At 43.6% G+C, this 23,294-nt stretch overlaps 2 protein-coding genes across 4 annotated transcripts in view; both read left to right on the forward strand.

The window, feature by feature from the left end:
• Positions 1–1,728: 1,728 nt before the first annotated feature.
• On the forward strand, positions 1,729–7,874 carry LOC124470371 (cysteine-rich secretory protein LCCL domain-containing 1-like). Of its 2 annotated transcripts, XM_047024211.1 has the most exons (13): positions 1,729–2,605; positions 2,777–2,909; positions 3,014–3,129; positions 3,312–3,412; positions 3,529–3,717; positions 4,619–4,679; positions 4,789–4,855; positions 4,955–5,085; positions 5,176–5,219; positions 5,330–5,402; positions 5,493–5,568; positions 5,722–5,855; positions 6,518–7,874. In XM_047024211.1, the coding sequence occupies exons 1-13, from the start codon at positions 2,397–2,399 to the stop codon at positions 6,567–6,569; spliced, it is 1,386 nt and encodes a 461-aa protein (XP_046880167.1). In that variant the 5' UTR covers positions 1,729–2,396; the 3' UTR covers positions 6,570–7,874. The 2 variants fall into 2 exon arrangements, with proteins under 2 accessions (XP_046880167.1, XP_046880168.1); XM_047024212.1 differs by lacking the exon at positions 1,729–2,605 and having other exon boundaries at positions 2,792–2,914.
• Positions 7,875–9,680: 1,806 nt separating this feature from the next.
• The window catches only part of dok6 (docking protein 6), a 39,960-nt gene continuing 26,346 nt past the window's right edge, over positions 9,681–23,294 (forward strand). Inside the window, exon 1 of one of the 2 annotated variants that reach the window (XM_047023642.1) lies at positions 9,681–9,880. In XM_047023642.1, coding sequence (XP_046879598.1) covers positions 9,818–9,880 — 63 coding nt within the window. In that variant the 5' untranslated portion in view covers positions 9,681–9,817. Of the gene's footprint in view, positions 9,881–16,447; positions 16,801–23,294 lie in introns of those variants that run through there. The other variant, XM_047023641.1, reaches the window with a different exon arrangement.

Below are 23,294 nucleotides of genomic sequence, written 5' to 3' on the forward strand. Positions count from 1 at the left end.
CATGTGGCTGTGGGAATTTAATGGTGGTCTGGACATTGGACTGTCAACACACAAATACTGTACACGCAGGCACACATTCAGATAAACAGTCTCTTATTCTTCCTGTCTGTCTCTTGGTCTATCCCTCTTTCTCCCTCTATTTCTCACACTTGTTTTGCATGCTTCCTCACAACACAGCCAACCATCTTTTTATATACCAAACCCCTTATTTTCTCCTTCTATCTTGTCTTTTTTTCTTCAGTGCGCCATCTCTCTCTCTCGTACTCTCATGTGCACTGTATTTTCTGCTCTCTCTCTCTCTCTCTCTCTCTCTCTCTCTCTCTCTCTCTCTCTCTCTCTCTCTCTCTCTCTCTCTCTCTCTCTCTCTCTCTCTCTCTCTCTCTCTCTCTCTCTCTCTCTCTCTCTCAAACTCACAAAGGGAAGTTCGCCATTCTGCACCCGTAGGAATGCTAGACCAGATGACCAAGAGTAAAAAAAATAAAATAAAAAAAAAGAACTGGACGTAAATGAGGTGTTAAGTGAAATAAACAATGCAGAGTGCACGGTGCTGAAAGCATTTAGCAGGGGACATGTTTTTCTTTACAAGCCCCAGCAGAAGTGCGGTCAGAGGCTGGGGATTGGAGCCCCCCCACTGGTTGACTGTGCAAACAGCAGCACTTTGACATTCAGGCAGCACAAAGCACTAAACACAAGAGATCCCAAAAAAGTGTCTTGGTAAAAAGCTTTTTTCATAACTCGCATGGTTCGTTTTTTTGTCCGTCTTCCCTTTTGCGGGAATGTGGTTGTATACCGTGTGGAAAATTGCCACTTTTTTATGTGCTCACTGAATTATGTTACTTTAATGTTGCAAAACATATATTTGTAAATCATTCAAACCACACTAAGCTATTTTCTTTCTTAAAAAAAAAAAGATTTGGTCAAAGTTGCTGTGGCTCACTCGAATGGACTCAGTGACCTCCGTTGGATTAATCACTTGTGGTCTAAAACACTTCTATCACTATTACAAAGTAGCCATTCATAGGATTACATTGTGCTCAAATTTCTAAAGTTGAGGGATTCAAAGACCATTTTGCCAATCTCCACATTTCATCGGTAATGTTTTGCGGTTGAGTTCCCAGCGTAAACACATTGATTAGTCTTTTGGCAAGGAAAAATAGGGTTACTTGTCAGGAGAATCGATAAAGAGTATGACATAGCTAGGGAACAAGGGTGTAATAAAGCAAAGCCATGGTCTACTAATCATCTGAGTTATAGTACTACAGATACTTTAATCCTTTTCCTTGCTGTGCTAAACAGCAAGTGTTACACACTACTGTACAGTCCACCCTACAGGTAGAAAAAGGGACTGCAGAAAGTATGTACTTCACACAAACACACATAGGCACAGGTGCTGAATGAACGAACTCCCCCCCTCCCCCCACAGTACCTAGGAAGGCCCCCTTGGTTTATTTATACAACGTTCCTTCAACGTTTTTACAACAGACCTTCTCTGGTATCTGATATACCTCCTTGTGTTGCCATGGCAGTGTCAGTCCACCAACATTGCCTCAACATCCCAGCTTCACCCAAACAGCTCCACTCAGCTGCTTTAAATTCCCAGAATGAGCTGTGGAATCTGTTTAGAGAGTTAATGTGAAGCACTACCAGGCATCCTGTTGCCGGGCAGGCTTGTGTCACAGCAGGACTAAATGTGGAGACCAGCAGTTGTTTTTAGGGGCACAAAATGAGGGGAGAGTGGAAGGGGGGTGCTCTATTTTCGACTCTGTGATTGGTTGAGATTTACTGGGGGGCCACACTTTTGGATTTCCAGGACCCAACGTGTGAAATGTCTAAGCTCTGACACCCGCAGACTTATATACACACACTTACATACACACACTTAAATACACACACTTACACAATCGCCAAGTATAGGGTGTCTCAGCCCAAGGTGAAAGTTAAGGTGTGCATTTAAAATAGAGTTACCTTCAACAGAAAGATTACTGTTATTTTACTTATGTGAAAAACGACAGTCTTTGCAATGCGCCGCAAAACCTCCAGAACGGCTGGTGTATTCTGCTTCCGACCATAACCAAACTTGGCGAGAGGGCATCGTAGAAGGGGCAGCCATACTGGACCCCTTTGCAGACATATGGGATGTATTACTTAAGGAAAATCAGCCTGCCTTGTCTCTCTTTTTTTTCCTTTTTTTCCCCTCATTTTTTGAATAACCTCAATCTTTAGGGAAAATAAGCCTCTGCCTGGTCCAGCACAGCCAACGGCAAATCCCTCTCCAGCCGTTCACTTTACAGCAACAGCAGATCTGCAGCGTTCACTCATGGCGTCTACGCCGTCTCTCCCGGTCGGCCTCAGCAGAGCGGTATCGACTCGCAGAGCGGTATCGACTCACAGCGTCGATGTGTGGTGCTGTGTGTCGAGAGCCTTGTGTCTGTGTTTCTGTCCCCTCAACACGTCTCTCTCTCTCTCTCTCTTCTCTCTGTCTGCAGTCGTGGGACACCGAGCTGGAGAGGACGGCGGAGGAGTGGGCGGAGACGTGTTTATGGGAGCACGGGCCTGCCAGCCTCCTGCCTCAGATAGGACAGAACCTGGGGGCTCACTGGGGAAGGTGTGCCAGACACCACACACACCCAGCCCACTGAAACTAAAACCACTCTGTTCTCACTTGACACGTTGTATACAGTTAGGAGTTGACTTCACGTTGAGTCTCACAGAACATAAACAACACATTCAAGATTGGCTCTGACTCTTTTTTATTTTTTACTCTGTCTCATCCTAGATTTCGTCCCCCCACGTTTCACGTCCAGGCGTGGTATGACGAGGTGAAAGACTTCTCCTTTCCCTACCCACAGGAGTGTGACCCCTACTGCCCCTACAGATGCTCCGGTCCTGTCTGCACACACTATACACAGGTAACGTGTAGACTGTACCACTTCTTCTAAACATGGGGGTATCCAGTGTGTGCCTGGTTTACCGTGTTTTTCTTTGTTGTTAACTCTCTATCCTGTTTCCACAGCTGGTGTGGGCCACCAGCAATCGTATCGGCTGTGCCATCAACATGTGCTACAACATGAACGTTTGGGGTCAAATCTGGGCCAAAGCTGTCTACCTGGTTTGCAACTATCAGGCAAAGTACGTCTGTTAAGAAATGGGTTTATTTTCCACTAAAGTTATTGTATACAGTTTCCACATTCTCAGAGAGTACATAGTAAACCAGCATTAAGACTTAAAATAAATCAAAATAAAGGGCATTTTTGCATATTGTCAGAGATAATGTGTTCCACTAACCTGTAATATCTGACTTGTACCTGTAGAGGTAACTGGTGGGGCCATACCCCCTACAAACATGGCACCCCATGCTCCGCCTGCCCGCCCAGCTATGGAGGAGGCTGCAAGGACAACCTCTGCTACAAATGTGTGTGTGGGTTTGTGTAAGGGAAAGCCCAATAGCCTGCTCTTTTCAGTCCGGCCCTGTAGCAAAACAGCAGCCCTGCGCTCTGAACCGAAACAGTTTCCTTCCCTTTCCTGCAGACGATGGCTCTGAATCCCGTACTCCGCAAGAGGAAACGGAGGAAAACAACTTCATTGAACAAGAGGAACCCCGAAACCCCCCGAAACCTCGGGCCCGGGCCCCCAAACCCAACCTCCCCCCGGCCACTACCACCAACCCCCGTTCTGAGAGTCTGGAAAGGAACGAGGTGGTCAGCACACAGCAGATGTGTAAGCGGCCATTTAAGTGTTTATTCTGGGTCCGGTTTCTTCTCAGCATGGGGGGGATACGGGTTCTGGTTTTTGAGGGTGGGATTGTTGGGCTTAGGAGCCGAAGGAGCAAAAAAGTGCTTTCTCCAAAAGCAGGTCAAAACCATGGAATTCTAAGAACCCATCCATCTCATACCAGTTATTGTTGATTAAGCAAAACGGGTAGCGAAAAAAACCTCTACGGAAATGTTTTGGTGCAATTTATTCAAAATTGCCTTGAAGTTCTGCAGGTTTTATCTGTCACGTCCTTAATTCACCCTGACAGTTTTTTCTCTCCAGCAGACTTAATATTGCAAGTCACTCTTTAGAGCAGGGAGGAATGTCTTATTGTTCTGTTTCAGCAGAGATCTCCTGTGTGTGTTTGCTCTTGGCTTGCAGAGTAAAGAGCGGGCGGGGGGCACGGGAGAGCAGGGGTTTGTGGTTTTTAGATGGCTTCCTCTCTCCTGAGCAGGAGGCCAGGCTGAGGCCTGATCCCCGACTGACCACCCTGCTCAGCCCTGCGTCAGGAATGCTTCATTCTGGAAGCATCAAAAGAAACACCCCCCCGATAATCCACCTCAAGGCTCCCTATAGTGGTGCCCATGCTTCAGAGAGGTGCTACTCCACATGCTGTGGACATGCACGGCATGCTGTCTCGTGCTAGGCTAACAGCTCTGTGTGTGTTTATGTGTCTGTTTGTGTGTGTTTATGTGTCTGTTTGTGTGTGTTTATGTGTCTGTTTGTGTGTGTTTATGTGTCTGTTTGTGTGTGTTTATGTGTCTGTTTGTGTGTGTTTATGTGTCTGTTTGTGTGTGTTTATGTGTCTGTTTGTGTGTGTTTATGTGTCTGTTTGTGTGTGGGTTTGTGTCTCTGTGCAATTCAGCTCAACTTGTGACCTGTGATACTAAACTACGAGATCAATGCAAAGGAACGACCTGTAACAGGTAATGTAATCATTTACTCACGCTCATCGACCTTTGAACAGCCAAAATCCATTGTTTTCCATAATTTTTTGAATGAATGTGACACCAACACATTGCTATTTGTCTACAGGTATGAGTGCCCAGCTGGCTGTATTGATAGCAGAGGGAAAGTAGTGGGGACAGTTCACTATGAGATGGTGAGTGCTACAGAGACAGATATTATTCATCTGTGTCCACTCAATTCAAACGGAAAATTGAATGAATACAATTTTGTTTGAATTGGATTTGATTCGAAGCAATCGAGTATCTGCAGAGCAGGCCTCCATGCCGGCGTCATAGACAACGATGGAGGATGGTTGGATGTGACAAGACAAGGGAGAAAGGAGTTCTTCATCAAATCCAACAAAAATGGTGTCCAGTCCCTCGGGTAAGGTCATGTTGATGATCTGTAGATGTGAGGTGAGATGCTATTTGATATCCTTCCAGATCTTGACTGACCTTGTGTGCTCTTTCACAGGAAGTACCAGAGTGCCAATGCCTTTATTGTTGACAGAGTAACAGGTCAGTTTGGCCGTGTCATCTTTTTCATCAGTTACACTAAAGAAGTCATCGTGTTGGTGTCTCACTTGAATCTTCTGTGAATCATGTATTGTCTGTCATCCCCTCTCTAGTTAAAGCCATTAACTGTGAGACGACCGTAGCACAGTTGTGTTCCTATCAGAAGCCTGTGAAGCATTGTCCAAGGTACTGTTCAACCTTGAGTCTCTCCCCCTTTCTACTTTCTCTCTTTGATACAGATTTAGCCTGATTCTGACTTAGCCTGACTCTTTTCAGACTGTACTGCCCCAGTAACTGCATGGAAGAGAACCCTCACATATCACGGGTCATCGGTACCAGAACATACTCAGATGTAAGTCACCAGGTCTTATAAATATATACAAAAAATGAAGCCCAGATTCGATGTGAAATGACGCGACCTTTGTAATGGATACAAAATTGGAACGGATGTGAGATTCTGAAATGCAGTTGTCTACTCTGTTCTCTGTGGCGTCGGGGTCTCCAGACATCCAGCATATGCCGGTCAGCGGTGCATGCAGGGGTGCTCAGGAACGATGTGGGTGGCTACATCGACGTGATGCCGGTGGACAAGCGGAAACAGTACATCGCCTCGTACCAAAACGGCATTTTCTCCGAGAGGTACAGCTAGATGGCTAATCCCTCAGTTTACTGGCTAATCTGGCCATGGTGTCTAGCACTCGTCAGCACGTTAAACCAGTCAGGGAGGAGAGAGAGTCAGGGAGTCTGAGAGAGAGTCAGGGAGGAGAGAGAGTCAGGGAGTCTGAGAGAGTCAGGGAGGAGAGAGAGTCAGGGAGTCTGAGAGAGTCAGGGAGTCTGAGAGAGAGTCAGGGAGTCTGAGAGAGAGTCAGGGAGTCTGAGAGAGGGAAATGCTGAGAGGAAGAATTGAAAGTATTCTTCATCATAGTGGGTAGTCAGTATCAAATACTCAAAAAGTCTAAATGATCTGTTTCTGTTTCTCTATGTGTGCTGGTTTGGATTCATGGCAGGAGCCTTTGTGTTTGTGTCTGTCTATCATCTATTTGTTTTTCAATCATCCCTTCATTCATGTCACTTATGAACGCCAGCAATTGAAGAGCGCCAGAACCCAACTGTTTGAGTTGTATCTGTCATCTGTGCGTTTGTACTAACTTGACGTGGACATCTTTCTTTGAACCACTGAAGTCTGATCTCACCTGACTGTGTCTTTCATCCTCGCGTCTGAACAGTGGCAGAACGTGTTCTGTTCCTGACGCGTGCCACACCCTGCCTGACCCTCTGGATGTGTTTTCTCCATCCTCCAGCCTGCAGAACCCCCCAGGAGGAAAGGCCTTCCAGCTCTTCGCAGTGATCTGAGCACTGCTACAGGGCAGACTGGCCAAACACACCAAGCACGTGGATGTTTATCAGGCAGTCCTCCGGCCCGCCGTCTGTTTCCTGGGGTGTTGCGTTAGGCTTCGCCGACCTTGCCGTCGTTGCCTGCAGATCGTCTCCACGGCAACGAAAAAAACGAGAAAGGAAACTTGACACACTCAAACGCAGAGCTAGGGATGGGCTATGGGTAGGTGTTTCTATGCTCCTACTTAGATGCTGTCTCGATAGGGAAAATGGTATAAACTGTAAATATATTTTATACCTTCATTATATGTTATGTTGCACATACTGTAAGTGGATCTTGTCTCTTTGACAAATTGACAGAAAATGTAAAAAGGATACAGTAGTCGGCACTTAAAGATAATAAACCATATTATTTGCTGTTCTTTTTCATCTCTTTGTTGTTTTTAGAGCATGTTCCGTTAAACTTTTTCAAGTTAGGCACATGTTACTGGTGCTCTGGAGTATTCTGATGTTGTGGTTGTCCTTTTAAAGAATACAGGTGGTGCACATTACGATGCATTTATTTTTGTATTGAGTTTTTATATTGCATTATGGGTAGTTGAGTCAAGGAATGCTGCTATAATTTTGCTGTGTCATTATTCCTATAGAGATGTTATGACTTTGTAAGATAATGTTTATCAGAGGTTGAGCTCCCTGCTGGTCGGGAAGTCAGAAACATCCAGAACATCCAGAAACTTTATTCTCCCATCATGCTTGAGTTCTTGCTTTGTGTTCACCTGTTTCTCACTCAGTAATCCCAACATCGTAATTGTTCCGGTTATCAATGTCACATAACGGGACTTTGTTTACGGTGCTTGTAAAGATAAATACAATTTAGCATTGTTGGTAATACGTTTTTTTGTGTGATTGGACTGTGAAATAAAGACCAGCCTATCGAACAACAAGTACAACTTAGTTACAGTACATGGGTATATAAAGCCTTCATCTGACCTTTAGCTGTACTGTACTGTATACACACTAAATGGTTTGTGACACAAAACTAGAACACACAACATTCAAGGGTGCTACTTATAATGTAATCATGCCTACTACCCGCATGTTAAATCAGAATATATTGTTTCTGGTGACCTTGATATTTGTGTGGTAGACAATAAAACTTTATTTATGAAACAGCTCTTTTCAACAACTTGTTTTCAACATCATCATGCATAATGGAAAAACATAATTTGCCATGTGGTCTTTGTACATGCATTTTCCCTACCTCAATTTGTTAGAGAAAATCTGTTCATTTTGCAATAAAACATTTCAACTATTTGTCTTTTGTGTCATATTTAAGGAATCCTTACTCCTTTTTTCCAGGGAATTTGGCAAATTATTAAATACAACACAACCAAGTTCCCTCGTGATTTTGACTGTAATACAGTTCATGTTATCCCTGAACAGCCAACATTCTGATGTTTTGTGGTTCTTTGGCTGGGATCCTTTTGATATTTCTCTACTGTCTCACAGAAATGTTTCTCGTTTAGTAAGTAAAGTAATGTAACTTAGTAGTACTAACTGGAACTTGAGCTTCTTGAACAAGGACCATGGCCCTTACCGGGTCCAGCAGGTTAGACTCTTCGATGATTGGAAAAACACCTCCAGAGGTCCTGGTCTAGTTCACTGCTCCTCCACACAGAAGGAAAGTGTTTCCTTTCATCCCTTTGTTTCTCCCCGTGACGAGCCAGTCACTGGGGAGATGAGTGGTCACCCCTCGTCTCACTCAAGGCTGGAGGTGGGGCAGCCTGGCCGCGGCGTGTTGATGTCTGGTTGCAATACAGCACCCGCTGACTGGAGGGGCCAGTGGGTTAGGATTCAAGCTGCTGGCTGTACTTACAGAATGGGGGAAGTGTAACCAAAGCGGTACTACAGGGTTGGTTTATGATGTGATGCACATGCCGCTACTGGCCCCACAAAACCAGGGTGATGGGATGAAAGAAAATTAAAAGATGATTTCACAAAAATGTTCTTTGCCACAAAGTGGGAAACGGGTTCAATAGGACTAATGTTTTTGCTTCATACAGGACAAAGCATTCTGATCCTTACACTGAATGTTAGACCACTTAGTCGGCGCACTGGCTTTGAACCAGAAGGGGCAGACAAAGACTGGAATTGTGTGCGTGTGTGTGGTTGCATGCATGTGTGTGAATGAGTGTGTGAGTGAGAGAGAGGCCTTGGAGATACTATCTATGGACATAATGTTTGTATTGAATCTTCTCACAATAAGTGAATCAGCTATCCAGGAAAAATGATGAGGAAGAAAAAAATGAAGAAGGGGGTAGAAGGTGATGCTCCCGTAGAGAAAGCCTCCCTCCATGGAATAAAAGCTCTTTATCCTGTTTTAGTAGAGTTTTTAAAGATATGTGGCATGAGCATAAAACTAAAAATGATCCTGGAAGTCACTGCCAGGACTGTCCACAATCGATCTTGTAGCGTCTCATAAAGGTGAATGACAACGCCTGGCTAAAGCCTGATTTATAAATTATTCCTTGTGTTCAGACTCCAGACGTTAATTTGGTTTAGCTGGAGGTGTGAAGTGTGACACACACACACTGAGAACCCAATGGAGGAACAGACATACATACACACATGACGAAGAGAAAGATAGATGGACGCATGACTGCACAGCCAGACTGACACAGAGGAGAGAGACAGTGGGGGACAGGGTGTTGAGAGATGGATGAAAGACAAGCTCAAATGCGACAGAGTTGTTTTGATGTTGTTATTGTTTACGTAAGATGAGAATGTTCTTCTTTTCGAAACAGTCATTTCTCTGCTCGTTTCTCCTCAGCTGCAGTCTGACCTGCTCTAAGTATAACGCTGCATGGTAGCAGGCTGTTAGCAGCCTGGAAGACTGTGTGCAGCATGTCTAATATATCTGAGGAGAGACAGAGAGATAGAGAAAAACAGGGGGAGTGAGAGAGAGAGAGGTAGGGAGAGAGTGAGAGAGTGAGAGAGGTAGGGAGAGAGAGAGAGAGAGAGAGAGAGAGAGAAGGGGAGAGAGAGGGGGAAGGATGGGGAGAGAGAAAGAGAGAGGGAGAATGAAAGGGGGAGAGAAAGTGAGAGTGAGAGAGAGAAAGAGATTGGGTGTTGTGCGTGTGTGCCATGCATGTGTGTGTGAGTGGCAGTGTTAGTGAGTGTGTGACTACACGTGTGTATTCTTTGCGGGCCCTGCACACACTGGAAGTGTTCCCGCTTTCCTTGACTCTAATGTTTGTTGATGTTATATGTGGCCTCCTACACCACATTCAGACAGTGGGGATGCAGTCTCAGAGCTCGTCAACACAGAGGTGAGTTATGGCTACCTGTTGTAACGTCTGTGTTTCTTCTTTTCATAGCTTTACTTTGGCAGATGAACTAAACATAAAAATTTGACGGGGTGAGTTTTTTCTACCATGATCCAAAAATATGACATATACACACTGAACGGTTTCTCGCTTAAGAAGCAACTTTGGCAAGTTGACTTATAAACTTTTGAGTTATTTTGGGTTCTCTTTATGTTCTTGAAACAACACTTTGACAAATTGAAAGACGTTTGATTTTGAATCGCTGTTCATTACCCACCGACTCTACTTTTGACTACTGAAACACTACGCACCTGTTTTACTGGTGGATATGAAACTTTGTTAGGTTCATTGAGTTTCTGAAAACTGGGCCATGAAGGTAGGGTCTTATGAGATCAAAAGCAGAACAGATATTAGATTTGCGTGGATAAATCATTTTATATAAAAAGTATACAGACGGATGATTGATCTTCACACTTCAGGTGGAATTTAGGATAAAGTCTCAGATGTGTGTGTGTTTCTGTGTCTGTCACTCTCTACCACTTTCTTTGAGTGTGTGCATGTGTGCATATGAGTGTGTGTGTATATGAGTATGTGTTTGTTTGTGTGTACAGTTTGTGTGAGTGTGCCGCATGCACATGTACCGCGTTTGTATTTTTTGGCTAAAATCTTAGTGCTGAGGCTTCTAGAAAACCAAACTTTTCCACCTTGAAATACTTCCACCACCACTGACACAAAAGGCTGTTTGTGACCTTATACCACAGTGGGTCGTAAACTACAGCTTGTCGATTAACCACAACAATGTTGCATTCAAATTATATTGTAAACTGTTCTAAAGGAGAACACGTGCTGAGGTTCCGAGGAGTTCTTACGTAGGGTCCTTATTCCAAAGTGTTAGCAGCAAGGGTGCCCCTAGCACTGGCAGAACACTGCCCAGGAATGTGTATGATCCTTGCTTTTGTGTGTAATGTGAGCCAAAGTGCTGTAAGCACAGGTCATGGAGCCAAACAGTATGGTCTGAGCCTTGGGTATGGAGGGAGTGGACTGCGCTCAGCCTGGCCCTCTATGGTCCTTGTGGTTAACTGCAGTTGGCTTTAACCAATCAAATGCCTTCTCGGCGTTCCATTCCAAGACAAATAAATGAGTCTTTTCTGCTGTGTGACTAAGAGAAAAGGTTTCTTTGTTCAGCAGACACATTTTTTTTCCCCCTTGAAAGTCTTGCTGAAAGATTATTTCCTTTGTAGCTACATAATCAGGTGAGGGTAGTTAGGGATTAGGCAGAAATGGCAAGTTACTACGGATGAAATACAAATCTAATACACATGCAGCATTAACTAGTTATGGTAGCCCTATACAGTACATACTGTACAACACACACACCAATGCAGATGCCAAGACATAGATGACACACACCGCTTGATTCATGTTTCCGTAGTAACCAAGGACTCGCGTCACAAATGTCTTGTCCACTATGTGGTCACGTAAGAGACTGAGGGCTCCAGACGCCCTCACATATTTCATTCGCAGGAATGGTATTGAAGCTAATGTAGCATTCGCTAAATGGACGTCAGTGGAGCCATTATGTGCACTGGATGCAGATGTGCAGCACGTGTCAAATCTTCTTAAAACAAGCAAACTGGAATAGCGAGAATCCAACTTGGAGTATCACGGCAGGAAAGGAGGTGAGCCTACAGATATACAGTACACCGGGGTTGCAGAAAGTCCACCACTTTGCTTTCCATTACATCTACAGATAATCAATCATTCATTGATCTCCAGAAACCAATGGAGGCACTCTGGATTAGACGTAACTCTGGATTCTAACTAGCAGAATTACAGTTAATATCCTGTATATCGAGAGGTGGGGCCAGTGTCTTATGAATCGTACTGATCAGTGTAACAACATCGCTAAATGGGAGGTACACCTTCAAAGCTAGAGCTGTTTTGGACTGAGAACGGAGAAGTGAGTTCTTCCCAGACTGGGATGTGGGTCAGAGGAGACTGTGATAATACACGTCTGGAAGGTTGGTGTCTGCCTTCATGGACAGAGTTCCACATCACAGAGGAAATGGCTCCCACATTCAAGACGTTTGTTCTATTCGAGGCACAATCAGTAAGGAAGCCAGAACAAACACTTGTTTGCAACAGAGAGGACCATTAATAAGTGCTGAGACTGGGTACCGGGCATGAAAGGCCAAACAACACAGCAAGCCCATGGTTGGAATCATGCATTAACTATAAATTCATGCATGATAGATAAAGCACACCCCTTTCGATAATAAACGTAAATATTATTGTCTCCATGTTAAGAGAGGAAGTTTGGGATGGCTGGGAAGGAATCAGCAGTTGATAAAAGAAGACACATTGAGAACAGAAACAGAAAGAAGACTAGAGATCACAGTAAAACACAGTAGGGAGTCAGATGGCTGAGCGGTGAGGGAGTCGGGCTAGTAATCAGAAGGTTACCGGATCGATTCCCCGCCGGGTCAAATGATGTTGTGTCCTTGGGCAAGGCACTTCACCTTACTTGCCTCGGGGAGAATGTCCCTGTACTTACTGTAAGTCGCTCTGGATAAGAGCGTCTGCTAAATGACTAAAATGTAAAACAACATGAAAACAACCAACAACATTCTTCTGAAGTCAGCAGCGAAGCCTTCTGAGGGCGGATCCCAAACACACCTCTCTGACAAAACCATCCATGCTCTATTTATACTGGGATAATGGTCAAGGTGCACAGGGTGCAGATGTGAAGACCCGCAGCGAATCAGGAGGCACAGATGGGTCGCATAATCACAACGGGGGCCGTCCCGAGGCTCTGACGTCATCGCTGACCTTTCTGTGTTTACAGAACAGGTTTGATTTCGCCCCCTTTTTCCATGTTCACACATGAGCCGTTGTGGAGAGGAGCGCTGGGGTAAAAGAGTGGCTTTGTCCACACCGGGATGGTGAGCCATGGAGCCATGCACCAGTGCCAAACCTCGTGGAGAAGGGCCCACAAGCCCCTGCCATTGAGAAAAGCACAGCCCTCACCTGTTTTATATTAAGCCTGTCAGATTAAATAAGAAAAACCAATAACTTGCCTTTCTGAAGGTGTGGAGCTGTCAGCCAGAATGCAAAGCTCTCATGATCCTTTACCCCACGGATTCAATACTGTATAGATCTCTGGGTAAAGAGACTGCACATCCATACAGGACATCTGATCACACTGTCAAACCAGGTAGCACTATTGATCCTGATGTGGCTGCTGAGTCGTTGCCGCACTTGAATGAACCTGCCAGACTGCCTTTGTTTTTAAAATATGAATCATGTGTGAAAGTGAATGTACAGTCCCTGAGTACCTAATTCATGTATCGCCATCACCTTTTTCGGTCGTTTGGATTGATAAAGACATAAAAGGCCGAAGCATTTCCAATTGAGAACTGTTTATGTGATCAAGTGAATCTGAATTGTTTTCAACATTGAAGGCCTATGGGAAGGTGCATCACATTTGTTTCAACAACTGTTCATGCTTAAACAACAGAACACTTTCTAGTTGTCTGATCTCAGTGCTGGACAGAGAAATAGAGGGCAACGTCGCCCTCTGCAGGTCATCAATATAAATATCCCACAGCTCTCCACCTGACAGTTGTCTGAAGCGTAAGAAAAAAGTTAATTTTCAATTCATCACTCCCACACACTTGTGAATAATATTTTGGCAAAAAAATGTGCTTCAACTCAAACCAAGCTCTCAGCAATCTCTCTGACTTGGACTGTTACAAAGTGCCTCAACCCTCCTTAAAGCTCTAGACGTACTTCTCTTTGTACTTGTCTCTGAACATTTAGTAGCTCTGGTAAAGGACCCTCTCAGTGGCCAGTTTTCGCCAGCTAACCTTCCAATCAAGGACAAAGAGAGCCTCTAACCATGTTCGGTTTGAATGGGTATAGAGTAAATCACAAACATGACACGGGTGAGCTCTCCTGGGACCCTCTGCAGCACACAGACATGTTACAGAAAATCTATCTAGTGTGTAATGCCCTCCCAGGGACGAGACCCAGAGAGCCAGCGTTGGCCCTCATCACTTAGACTCAGAGCAGGAGAAGTGGAGTACAGAGCAGGAGTTATGAACAATTTTCCCCTTCCCTTTTGGTTCGTCCTCTGTTTCTCCTAAAGGCATTGACATTTAATCAAGCCCAAATCCCACTGTGCCTATTAAAATATCAGACTGATGTGGGATGCTGTAAAAGCTTGCACAGAGAAACCCATAGAAAGACATTAACATAACTCTGCCTGATTCTCTCTCTCTCCCCCAACACTTGCAAATGCTTACAAGGCAAACAGCTAAGCGTTAAGTATATCACTCCTTCCCCATTTCTCTCATCTCATCTCTCTCTCCCGATTTTCCTCTTTCACGTTTTTAAATGTGTTAATTATTCAGCTATTCTCTTGAACGTTAGCCAAAGAACGCAATGAAAGTATGCTTCACCCCTTTCTTATTAGGACAGTTGCAATATTTCACCAATACAGTGACCCATTTTGGTTAGAAATATTATCTGTGCAACGTAGTAGTATGAGCACTGTAGGTCCTGAAGAAAGCATATTCTATGGCTGTCACAGCATCACTGGATGATGTAATCAATTCTCAGGTTTCAAAGATAGCAACTTTGACTTAGCAGTATTAATCCACATGGACGTGGATAGACTCATTCCTGTTGCGAAACACCTTTGAAAAATGGTCATGGTCCATAGCTGGTTCATTTCTAGATTGTCGGAGTGTTTCCACTCACGTCAGCAGAAAATATGTTGGTTTCCAGCGGTGACCTTGGTGAATGTCTTCCTCTGCTCTTGAACCTCCCTCCCTCTCATCTCCTCCCGACCCCATTGGCAAGCACCCATGTATGACATGGCCATATGCTGAGTCTTTGAGGGGACCTACTTACCGTACCTGAAATAAGCAGAGCCCCTGTGGTAGTCCTGTATCAAGACATTCAGTCCTCTTCGACCCCCTGAAAAGTAGAGCAGTTCTTGTTAATGGCAAGTAGTAGTATGTTTTGGAAAATAAAAATGCAACACTGCTGTCATCGTTGTTTTTGTAGAACACAACACGCTTTGGGAACTGGCTATGGGCACGCAGTTGAAACATGATTAGGAAGACAAAACAACTTTGACAAGTTTGACATTTTAGGACACCTCTGGAAAGATATGTATCAAAGTAATGTTGCTTGTTGGTGGGGAGTGGCCCCGTCTCAACCCTACAAGCATGACAAGTACAACAGAGAACACAGACATTGTGCTTTACCTTCACACTGAACAGCTGACACTTGACAAAACACAGTGCTCAAAGTATCAATCATCTATATGCCACAGTGAATAAAGCCTCTTCTTTTTGAGTGGAAAACTGCTTTTTTTGTACAATGGCTTAAAAGAAAAATATAAGCAGGGGGAGCATTGTATGGTGCAAAATGGGATTGATTGAAATGTTGCTGTTCATGTTGTCCATGTAGAACAAGAAGTATATTTTTTGAAAAGGGGGCAGTTTTCATTTTGTGATGTTCTTTCAAACATCCTCCTTCACCCATAACTGATCTTGGATGCAAGATTGAAAATATAATAGGAAACAGGGAAACGGTATTTGTTGTCCAAACTTGATCTTCCTTGAATGAAATTGTTTACAAGACCTCTGTTGCATGAGCAAGCCTCTGGTTTGGTTATATATTTTGATTCAGCATAAGCAATTAAACATCAGTATTCTCATATCAATGTGCAGTACCTGAGCCATCTACCAGTTTAATATCATAGAATAGACTCTTTATAATCACACAACCAACACAATCCCCCCTCCTTCCCCAATAAGGATTACAGGATTTACAGTAATTTAGGTTTGGCGTGGATAAGAAAAAGTGCTTCTGTGTTTTGTTTTGTAATTTGTTTCGACAGAGTTGTAGCTATCTGTGCTACCGTGTGTTGATGGTGTAAGTTGGGGGTTGCTGGTTGATTTGCATTTATTATTTTTTGAAAATACAAAATTCTAATATGTCTAATCCGGCGGATTCTGATGTATTACAGTCGATACAAATACAAATACGAGGATGTCTAATAATGACCAAACCGATTGCTAACACACAGGCCATCTGAAAATGTATTTTCTTATTATTGGGCTGCCTCATGAAATGTATGGAAATTATATTCATTCTCAGTCAGGTAATAACCAAAATACAAAGAACAAAGTTTGATGCAAATTAGTATGAATTCCAAACAATGCTGGTCATTAGCATATCGCATTATTTTTCACCCTGAAGAGAAAGATCAGGGTGTTCATGAATTTGGATGATCCGACCTATATCAAAGTAAATAGAACGAACAATTACTGTAGCTGCATGCTAATGAGGACTGCTGTGCCACACACACCAGCAACTAAATCTAAAGACGGGGTTAAACATTACAATCTGTTGTTCATCTGTCTGCCCTGAAATGAACCAGGTCTCTTTAACCAGGTCATCCCTCAACTGTTTAGTGTGAGCAAACATATAATGAATAAAAACAAATCCTTCATTATTGTCCCTCACTGTTATATTTTATGTCGATACTTACACTTTGGGCTAAGTGCAGTGATAACCATTTCAACGCATATCAGACTGGTGTTGCCCCCTGCCGATTAGGGATGGTGTGATCCAGGAAGCGCTTCTCTCAGCTGAACTAAACCAGCTGACGAATGGTATCTCCCTACTCCCGGATGGAACGCGCAGCTGGAGCCGGGTGCCCAAGCGCTGACAGCGGAGCAGGTTGCCAATATTGTATCGTGTTGGATGTCGGACTGACTCTTAGTACACTTCTTTGCCGAAAAGGAGGTTACTTTTCCGGGCAGTAACGGTGGGCGTTGACCATGGCCTCTAACTTCAATGATATAGTGAAACAGGGATACGTGAGAATACGGAGTAAAAAACTGGGGGTGAGTGGCATTGGATGTTACTGAAGATAGCCTGCTGCTATTCAGTTATTTGCGGGCAGTGGTAGATGCTTCAGGAGCAGCTGGACTAAGTGCTTTAATTGCTCCATAGGCAGCTGTCCTGTGGGTGGCTCTTAAAGTGGGAAAACAGAACAACATAGTGAATTTTCCTTTCATAACTGATTTTTTGTTGTTGTATTTTGTGCAAGGAATGTGTTCTAAGTATTTATACAGTGCATAACCTGTATAGCTAGTCTTAAATATACTGTTTTCCTTTATCAATAGTACGTGCTAACATGTACTATTACAGTGCCATCTTTCATTAATTCAGGGGATGCATTTTTACAACTTTGTTGTGGGAAACTGTTTTTAATTGTATACATTTGTATAAAAAAAATATGATTACATGTATCATAACTATTGTGATTAACACTGTACAGAGCAGGCATATATTGATTTTGAAGCCCTATACTTGGGCTAATCATTGGACAGCCATGGCACAGTAAAACTTGCCTTGTGTGTATCTGCTTAAAGTACAGTAGGCAATGTAATGTAATCCACAGGCTCATGTAGGAGTTTAACATGTCACAGTGTTCTGTGGGATAGCTTCTATATTAACATGCATCACCTGTGTTTGGACTTTTCATTATTCAGTTCCCCTAGTTTTTCCTTGTCACATTGATGGTGAATTCAGAGGGCTTGTGGAAATTATTTTGAGATATGACTGGAGTGACAGCAGGTGCTGCTGGTCAAGATAAAAAGGTTATATATATGAGATCTAATAAGAGTATGTCAGTTGGACCAAAAGAGGTTTTATCAGAATGGAATGTGCCTGTCATTCTTAGATTGCCACGGGCTGCTTTGTTCACTCATTCATAAAACCGTGTGGTTGATTATAGCTGACAAAGCCCCAGCTTTCAAACTATAAATGAAAGCTGCTGTATTTGGATGATGTTTGCAGTGAAGGACAATGGTCCCAGCCTTCCAAAGCATCACCAGCAGTGCTTTCTGAAGGCACTAAATTAAGGCGTGACTCTTTTTGTGTGTAATCTTAAATCTGTAGTTTGTTCTACTTAAAAAAATCTAATCCCATGTAATCACTGTAAATGATGTCTGGATGTTGAAGCACACACAGCCAAATAGGAGGCTTAATATTCCCTCTATGCAGTCTGATGTAGAGATACACTGTAGTCTACTGACAGAGTGGACACCGATTGGCAGTGCTGGAGGTAAAGGTGTTATCTGTGCTGTCTCCTCCCTATCTCTCTCCCCCTCTCGCTTTCTCAATATTTCTCTCTGTCTTTCTCTTCTCACCCCTTTTGTCCCTGTTTATTTCTCTTGCTCTCTCTCTCTCTCTCTCTCTTTCTTTCTCTCTCTGTCTCTCTTTTTCTCTCTCTCACTCATCCACCCCCCCTGCACATCACGCTGTTTGTCGATGTGTGGAGCTGGAGAAAAACAACATGTTTATTGTGTCCTTTTCACCCTTCTTACCTCTCTGGCTCATTTAATCATCGAAATGCCATGCTGAGATGGGGTTGCCTGTGTGTGTTTGAATTTATTTGTGCCTTTGTGCACGAGTGTGTGTGTGCGTGCACGCATGCACGCATGGATTTGTGTGTGTGTGTGTGTGTGTGGGCTTGTTTATTCTTGTAAGTCCTCTAAAGAATAGTAAAAGAAGGACTAACTTGTGGTGACATTGACTTGGTCCTCACAAGTCCAAGTACTTATGGTTTTGGAGGGGTTAGAATAAGTGTTAGGGTAAGAATTACATCAAGAGTTCAGGTTAGGAGTTAGTGATAGTTTATGTTTAGGGTTCAGATTAACCACAAGGTTAGGGTCAAGGTAAATGTTAAAGTTAGGGTTAGGGTTTGTTACACAGGATTTTTAATTGTGAGTCCTTACAAGAATAGCAATACAAATATGTACAAAATGTGCGCGTGTGTCTGTGTGTCTCTGTATGTGTGTGTGTCTATGTGTCTGCGCGGCCACAAGTGAAACACTAGGGTACACGGTCTATTCACTGACAAGATTTCCAGACAGACCGTAATTCCAGCTTCTAATTATACCATGTTCGCTGACACCTTTGCTTAGTCTGGCATGCATATGACAAGGTGAGCTAAAGCAGACATTCACATTTGTCTCCTTTCTGAGCCACAAGGCTCAGTGTTATGTCAGAAGACATGCAAATGATATCTATACATTAGTCTGAATGTATTTTAAAATGTATGTAACATACAGTAGATTACATTTGTGGTATTAAGTGGGTTTAGTCTTAGTCTATTGCAGCTTTACGGGGAAGGTCTTGCAAATATCAGGTATCAAGGCAAATATCACTGACCTTTCAATATTATGACATTTCGCTTCATATTGTACTATTTTAAATGTTTCATCCATTATATTTCTCTGTCTTATAATATACTAGATACTTTTGGTGAACATAACAGCTGCTGACAAAAGCTTTGGCCAAACTCATCGACATCTCTGAATGTGTTTGGTTTATTTAAGGTATCCATGGTCTTGTGCAGAATAGCCAGAATTGTCCAAGCCTCCTTCCATTTCTTTTTTATCTGTTGTTTGACCTGGAAGCTAGCTGGTTGGTTCCTGCTTCAGCCCACTTTGTCGTTTTGTTTGATGTGGACCAAAAAATCTGTTTCTAATTCATTCTCAACCTCCTCCCCATTTCCCTCCCTTCTATTCGCACTGCCCACGCTGCTTCCCTTCACCTATCTCCATTATTACTTCTCTATTATATCTCTCTTCTTTTTCTTTCTCTCCTTCTTCACCTCTCTCTCTTTTGCGACCTCTTTATACGTCACCTCTGTTTTCTGACAATCATGGACAGCTGAGTGATTAAATGAAATGGGATTGGCGACCTATTCATTGTCCACACTGCCTAACCCCTCCAGCGCATCAACTCTTGGACACACACACACACACGTACACACACACGCACTTCTCTCTATCTCAGACAACACTGTTTCTCGCACATACTGATCCAACATTGAAGAACGGGTTCCAAAACACACAGACAACAAGCTAGCAATCTGTTGCTCACAGATACATGTGCATCCACAATTAAATCTAATCCTGAAGCTTTGTATCCTAAACCATCACCCTACCTAAACGGTGCTGACTGACTGCATATGCATACAAGACAAAGCATAGAGAGTGGCCCGACAGGAGAGAATATGATAAAACTGTGGTGAGACACAGATGTAATGAAAAAGATAGATTTAGTGCAGTGTGAAGAAGAGGTTGGGTGGCAGAGGATATTGCCATTGTCCCTCTTTCCTGTCGGTCTCTGTGAGGAATGGCAGATATTATCGGAGGAAGGGTGGACTGTCTTGAAAAGAGGCATAACATGACCTTTGAGTAATTTGTGTGTCAGTCTGAATCCAGGTCCGTGTTTCACAGTTTGAGGTGGTTGCAGTAAATTGAAAAGGTCAGACAGTGAATATATTTACTCCACACATTTCATGGTGCTGCAGCTTTAATGCACAGGGTGGTCCATTCGACTCCGGTCTCCTGCAAGTCAGACTGACAACCACTCCGAGGTGCGTGTGTTGACACAAATGCACTGGGAAAGGTTTACTGTGCACTGGGAAAGTTCCTAACTTGAGAACTGGAGTGAAAGAAAATGAGAGACTGGTGGCGTGACAGCGACGGCAACATTCTATTTAATCTGACCTCATTTCTGGACGCTTGGTGATTGCGTGGTAATGTCGGTTGAGTCCATTCTGATAAACGTACTTTGCCCAACTTCCTTCATGTTGCACCATGTTGCACTGTGGCTTAGACTGTCCACATTGATCAAACTGTAGCATCTGAATAGAACGTTATCTTCAGGAGAACAGGGAGGGTCCATCTGTTCTCGGTGGCTTGCCTTACCCCTTCCCATCTCCTTCTCTCCCTTTATTTCTCCTTCTCTTACTGACTCTCTCCCACCCTCCATTCTTATTAACTTGCCTAACCGTTCTCCTTTTGTGTTCTCTGGGGTGGGATGGGGGGGGCGGGGATGGGGGGGGCTGTGACTCACAAGGGGAGGTTTGTATTGGGAGGGATCACTGGACTGTACATGAGGAATATGTATTGTCATAGTGTGGCTACACTCACTGTTGTTGACGCACAGCACTGCGACCCACAAAAGAGCAGGGAAGAAGTGCAGAACAATGTCCCTATTGTGAAAGATGGCCCAGCCATTTAAGATAGGATCTGGCCCCTTGTGGGCTTGCACTGTTAGCGCTGACAGGCCTGCCTGAATAGAGGGCGTCAGGAGATCCCCAACCTCCTACTGCTCTGGCCATAGGGCCGTGCAGGGGGAGTCTGAGGCGTCAACAGAGACTCCATTTTATTAAAACGCCGAGCCGATCTGAAATGAGAGACAGAGACCGAAAAGAGATGGAGCGTGAGTGTCTGTGTTCGCAGAGTGCTGCAAAAGTGGCACTAATCACTAAAATAAGCCATCAGAACTCAGAAGGGATAAATTGTGAGACGGCTGTGTATTTTTTAGGACATATTCATGATCCTCCTTCAGTAGTCTGTCTCGGTTGTAGGTATCATCACAGAGGTGTCTATTCTGTGGGATGCTCTGGCTGAAAGTTCTGTAGCCTACTTTCTGTTTTGTTCCTGATAGATGTTGTTGAACTGAGTGGATTAATTCACAAATATGCAAGGTTGTGTGCAGTTTGTTTGGCCATTCGTTTTCACTTTCATCAGTTGCTATCAGACAAAGGCCAGAAGACAAATTGCTGGCTCTTATTGGCTCTGATGAATTGCATCTCACAGGATATGGGAACAACAGCGCAAACGTTATTCACAGTGAAAAATGTGCCACTATTATACAGCTTCTTTCATAAATAAATCTTTGCCCCAACCTCACTTGAACATTTCACATCATTGATCCCTGCTGTTCTTAATTATCAAAAAAGCTTTTTACTCAGAACAGGGACAAATGTTGCTATTAGCAGTTAGCAATGTCTAAGGCCGAATTGATTAAGTAATGTGCTCCATAGTAGGGCCGGTACTCACAATACACCATTGTGTGTGTCATTACACTCTTTCTCTCTGCCTCTTTCATAATGCCAGAGGACTCTATCTTTCTTTCCCTCTCTCTCTCTCTTTCTCTCTCCCCCTTTCATTCACTCTCTCCCTCTCTCCCTTCCTCCCTTCCTCTGTCTCTCCAACTCTTTCATTCTCTTGCTCCTCTCTCGCTCTCTCTCTCTCTGAATCTCTTTCTCTCTCTGCATCTCTCTCACTCTCTCACTGCCTTTCCCTCTCTCTCCCCATCCCTCCCTCTCTGAAATCCTCTGACGACGCGTAACATCAAGCTCCACGCTGCAGCTTTGTGTTGAGCTTGTGTGTTCTGATGAGCTGCTTTGTAAAGTGCAGGGATCCCTAATCCACATGGAGGGGAGAAGGCAGAGCTCAGCAGCAGGACAGACAGGACAACCTCCACATCACCATGCCATTTAATCCCCCCAATCCCACCAGGCAGACACGCTGACCTCGCAAACCCTCCCCACACACACACGCACTTGCACACTCTCGCTCTAACCCCCCAACCCTTTACCTACTTACCCCAGACGAACGTGTTGTGACATTAATCATTTTGCATTGATACCTCCTGTCACCTTGGCTGCCACTTTCATGCTCAGGATTTGCTGGGAGTCAGCACATTTTTATTCATCTCAAATGGACATGATCAAATCTCATATCTTCCAACCACTAAATAAGAGTGAAGTTCAAAGGGAGGTGATTGGTGAACCGGAGACTGACCAACCAACTGACTGACCGACCAGCCGACCGAAATAGTGATTTGTAGAACTGCTGGTCACAGCGACAACAAAAAAACTGAAAAAACACACAGATAGATGTACAGTTTTAGTTATCACTTTAAGGATGTTTAAGGATGCACTTTAGGGATGTTTTTCAAAAAGACAATCATTTTTTGTAAAGTCTTTACCCCCTGTTATTGACTCTTTGTTGACTTACAGAGTTCTTTCCATAGTTGGAATGTCACCTTCCCTTCTCAATCCTGTCTAGATCCAACTTCAGATGACAATTTCATGTTTCAAAGATACGTTTTTTATGATTCTCTGCGGTATTATTATATATTTTGTGGCCACACTAGAGATTCTCCTATAAAATCTAGAGCCAGAAGGAAGCTATCATAGCTCCATTAACACCGCTGCTCTGTCCTCCTGTCCTCTCTCCATCCGTTAGTCTTCAGACCATTCCTCTAGGCTCAGATCTACCTTGTCCTGATGTGAATGTCGTGTGTGTGTGTTTGTGTGCGTGTGTTTGTGTGTTTGTGTTGGTTAAACTGCCAGTAGGAAAGTTTTGTATTTTCCGGGTAAACAATCAAGAACCATAGTGGACGAAAATGCTTTTATCAGGAAGCAATACATTTACTATTACTTTTTATTAGAAACACATCCTAATAAATAATCATATTATTCTCTCCTCACTAGCCCTCTTTCCTTTTTCCTTTACACAAT

This window comes from Hypomesus transpacificus, chromosome 8 (genome assembly GCF_021917145.1).
Source record: "Hypomesus transpacificus isolate Combined female chromosome 8, fHypTra1, whole genome shotgun sequence".
Taxonomy (NCBI): Eukaryota; Metazoa; Chordata; class Actinopteri; order Osmeriformes; family Osmeridae; genus Hypomesus; species Hypomesus transpacificus.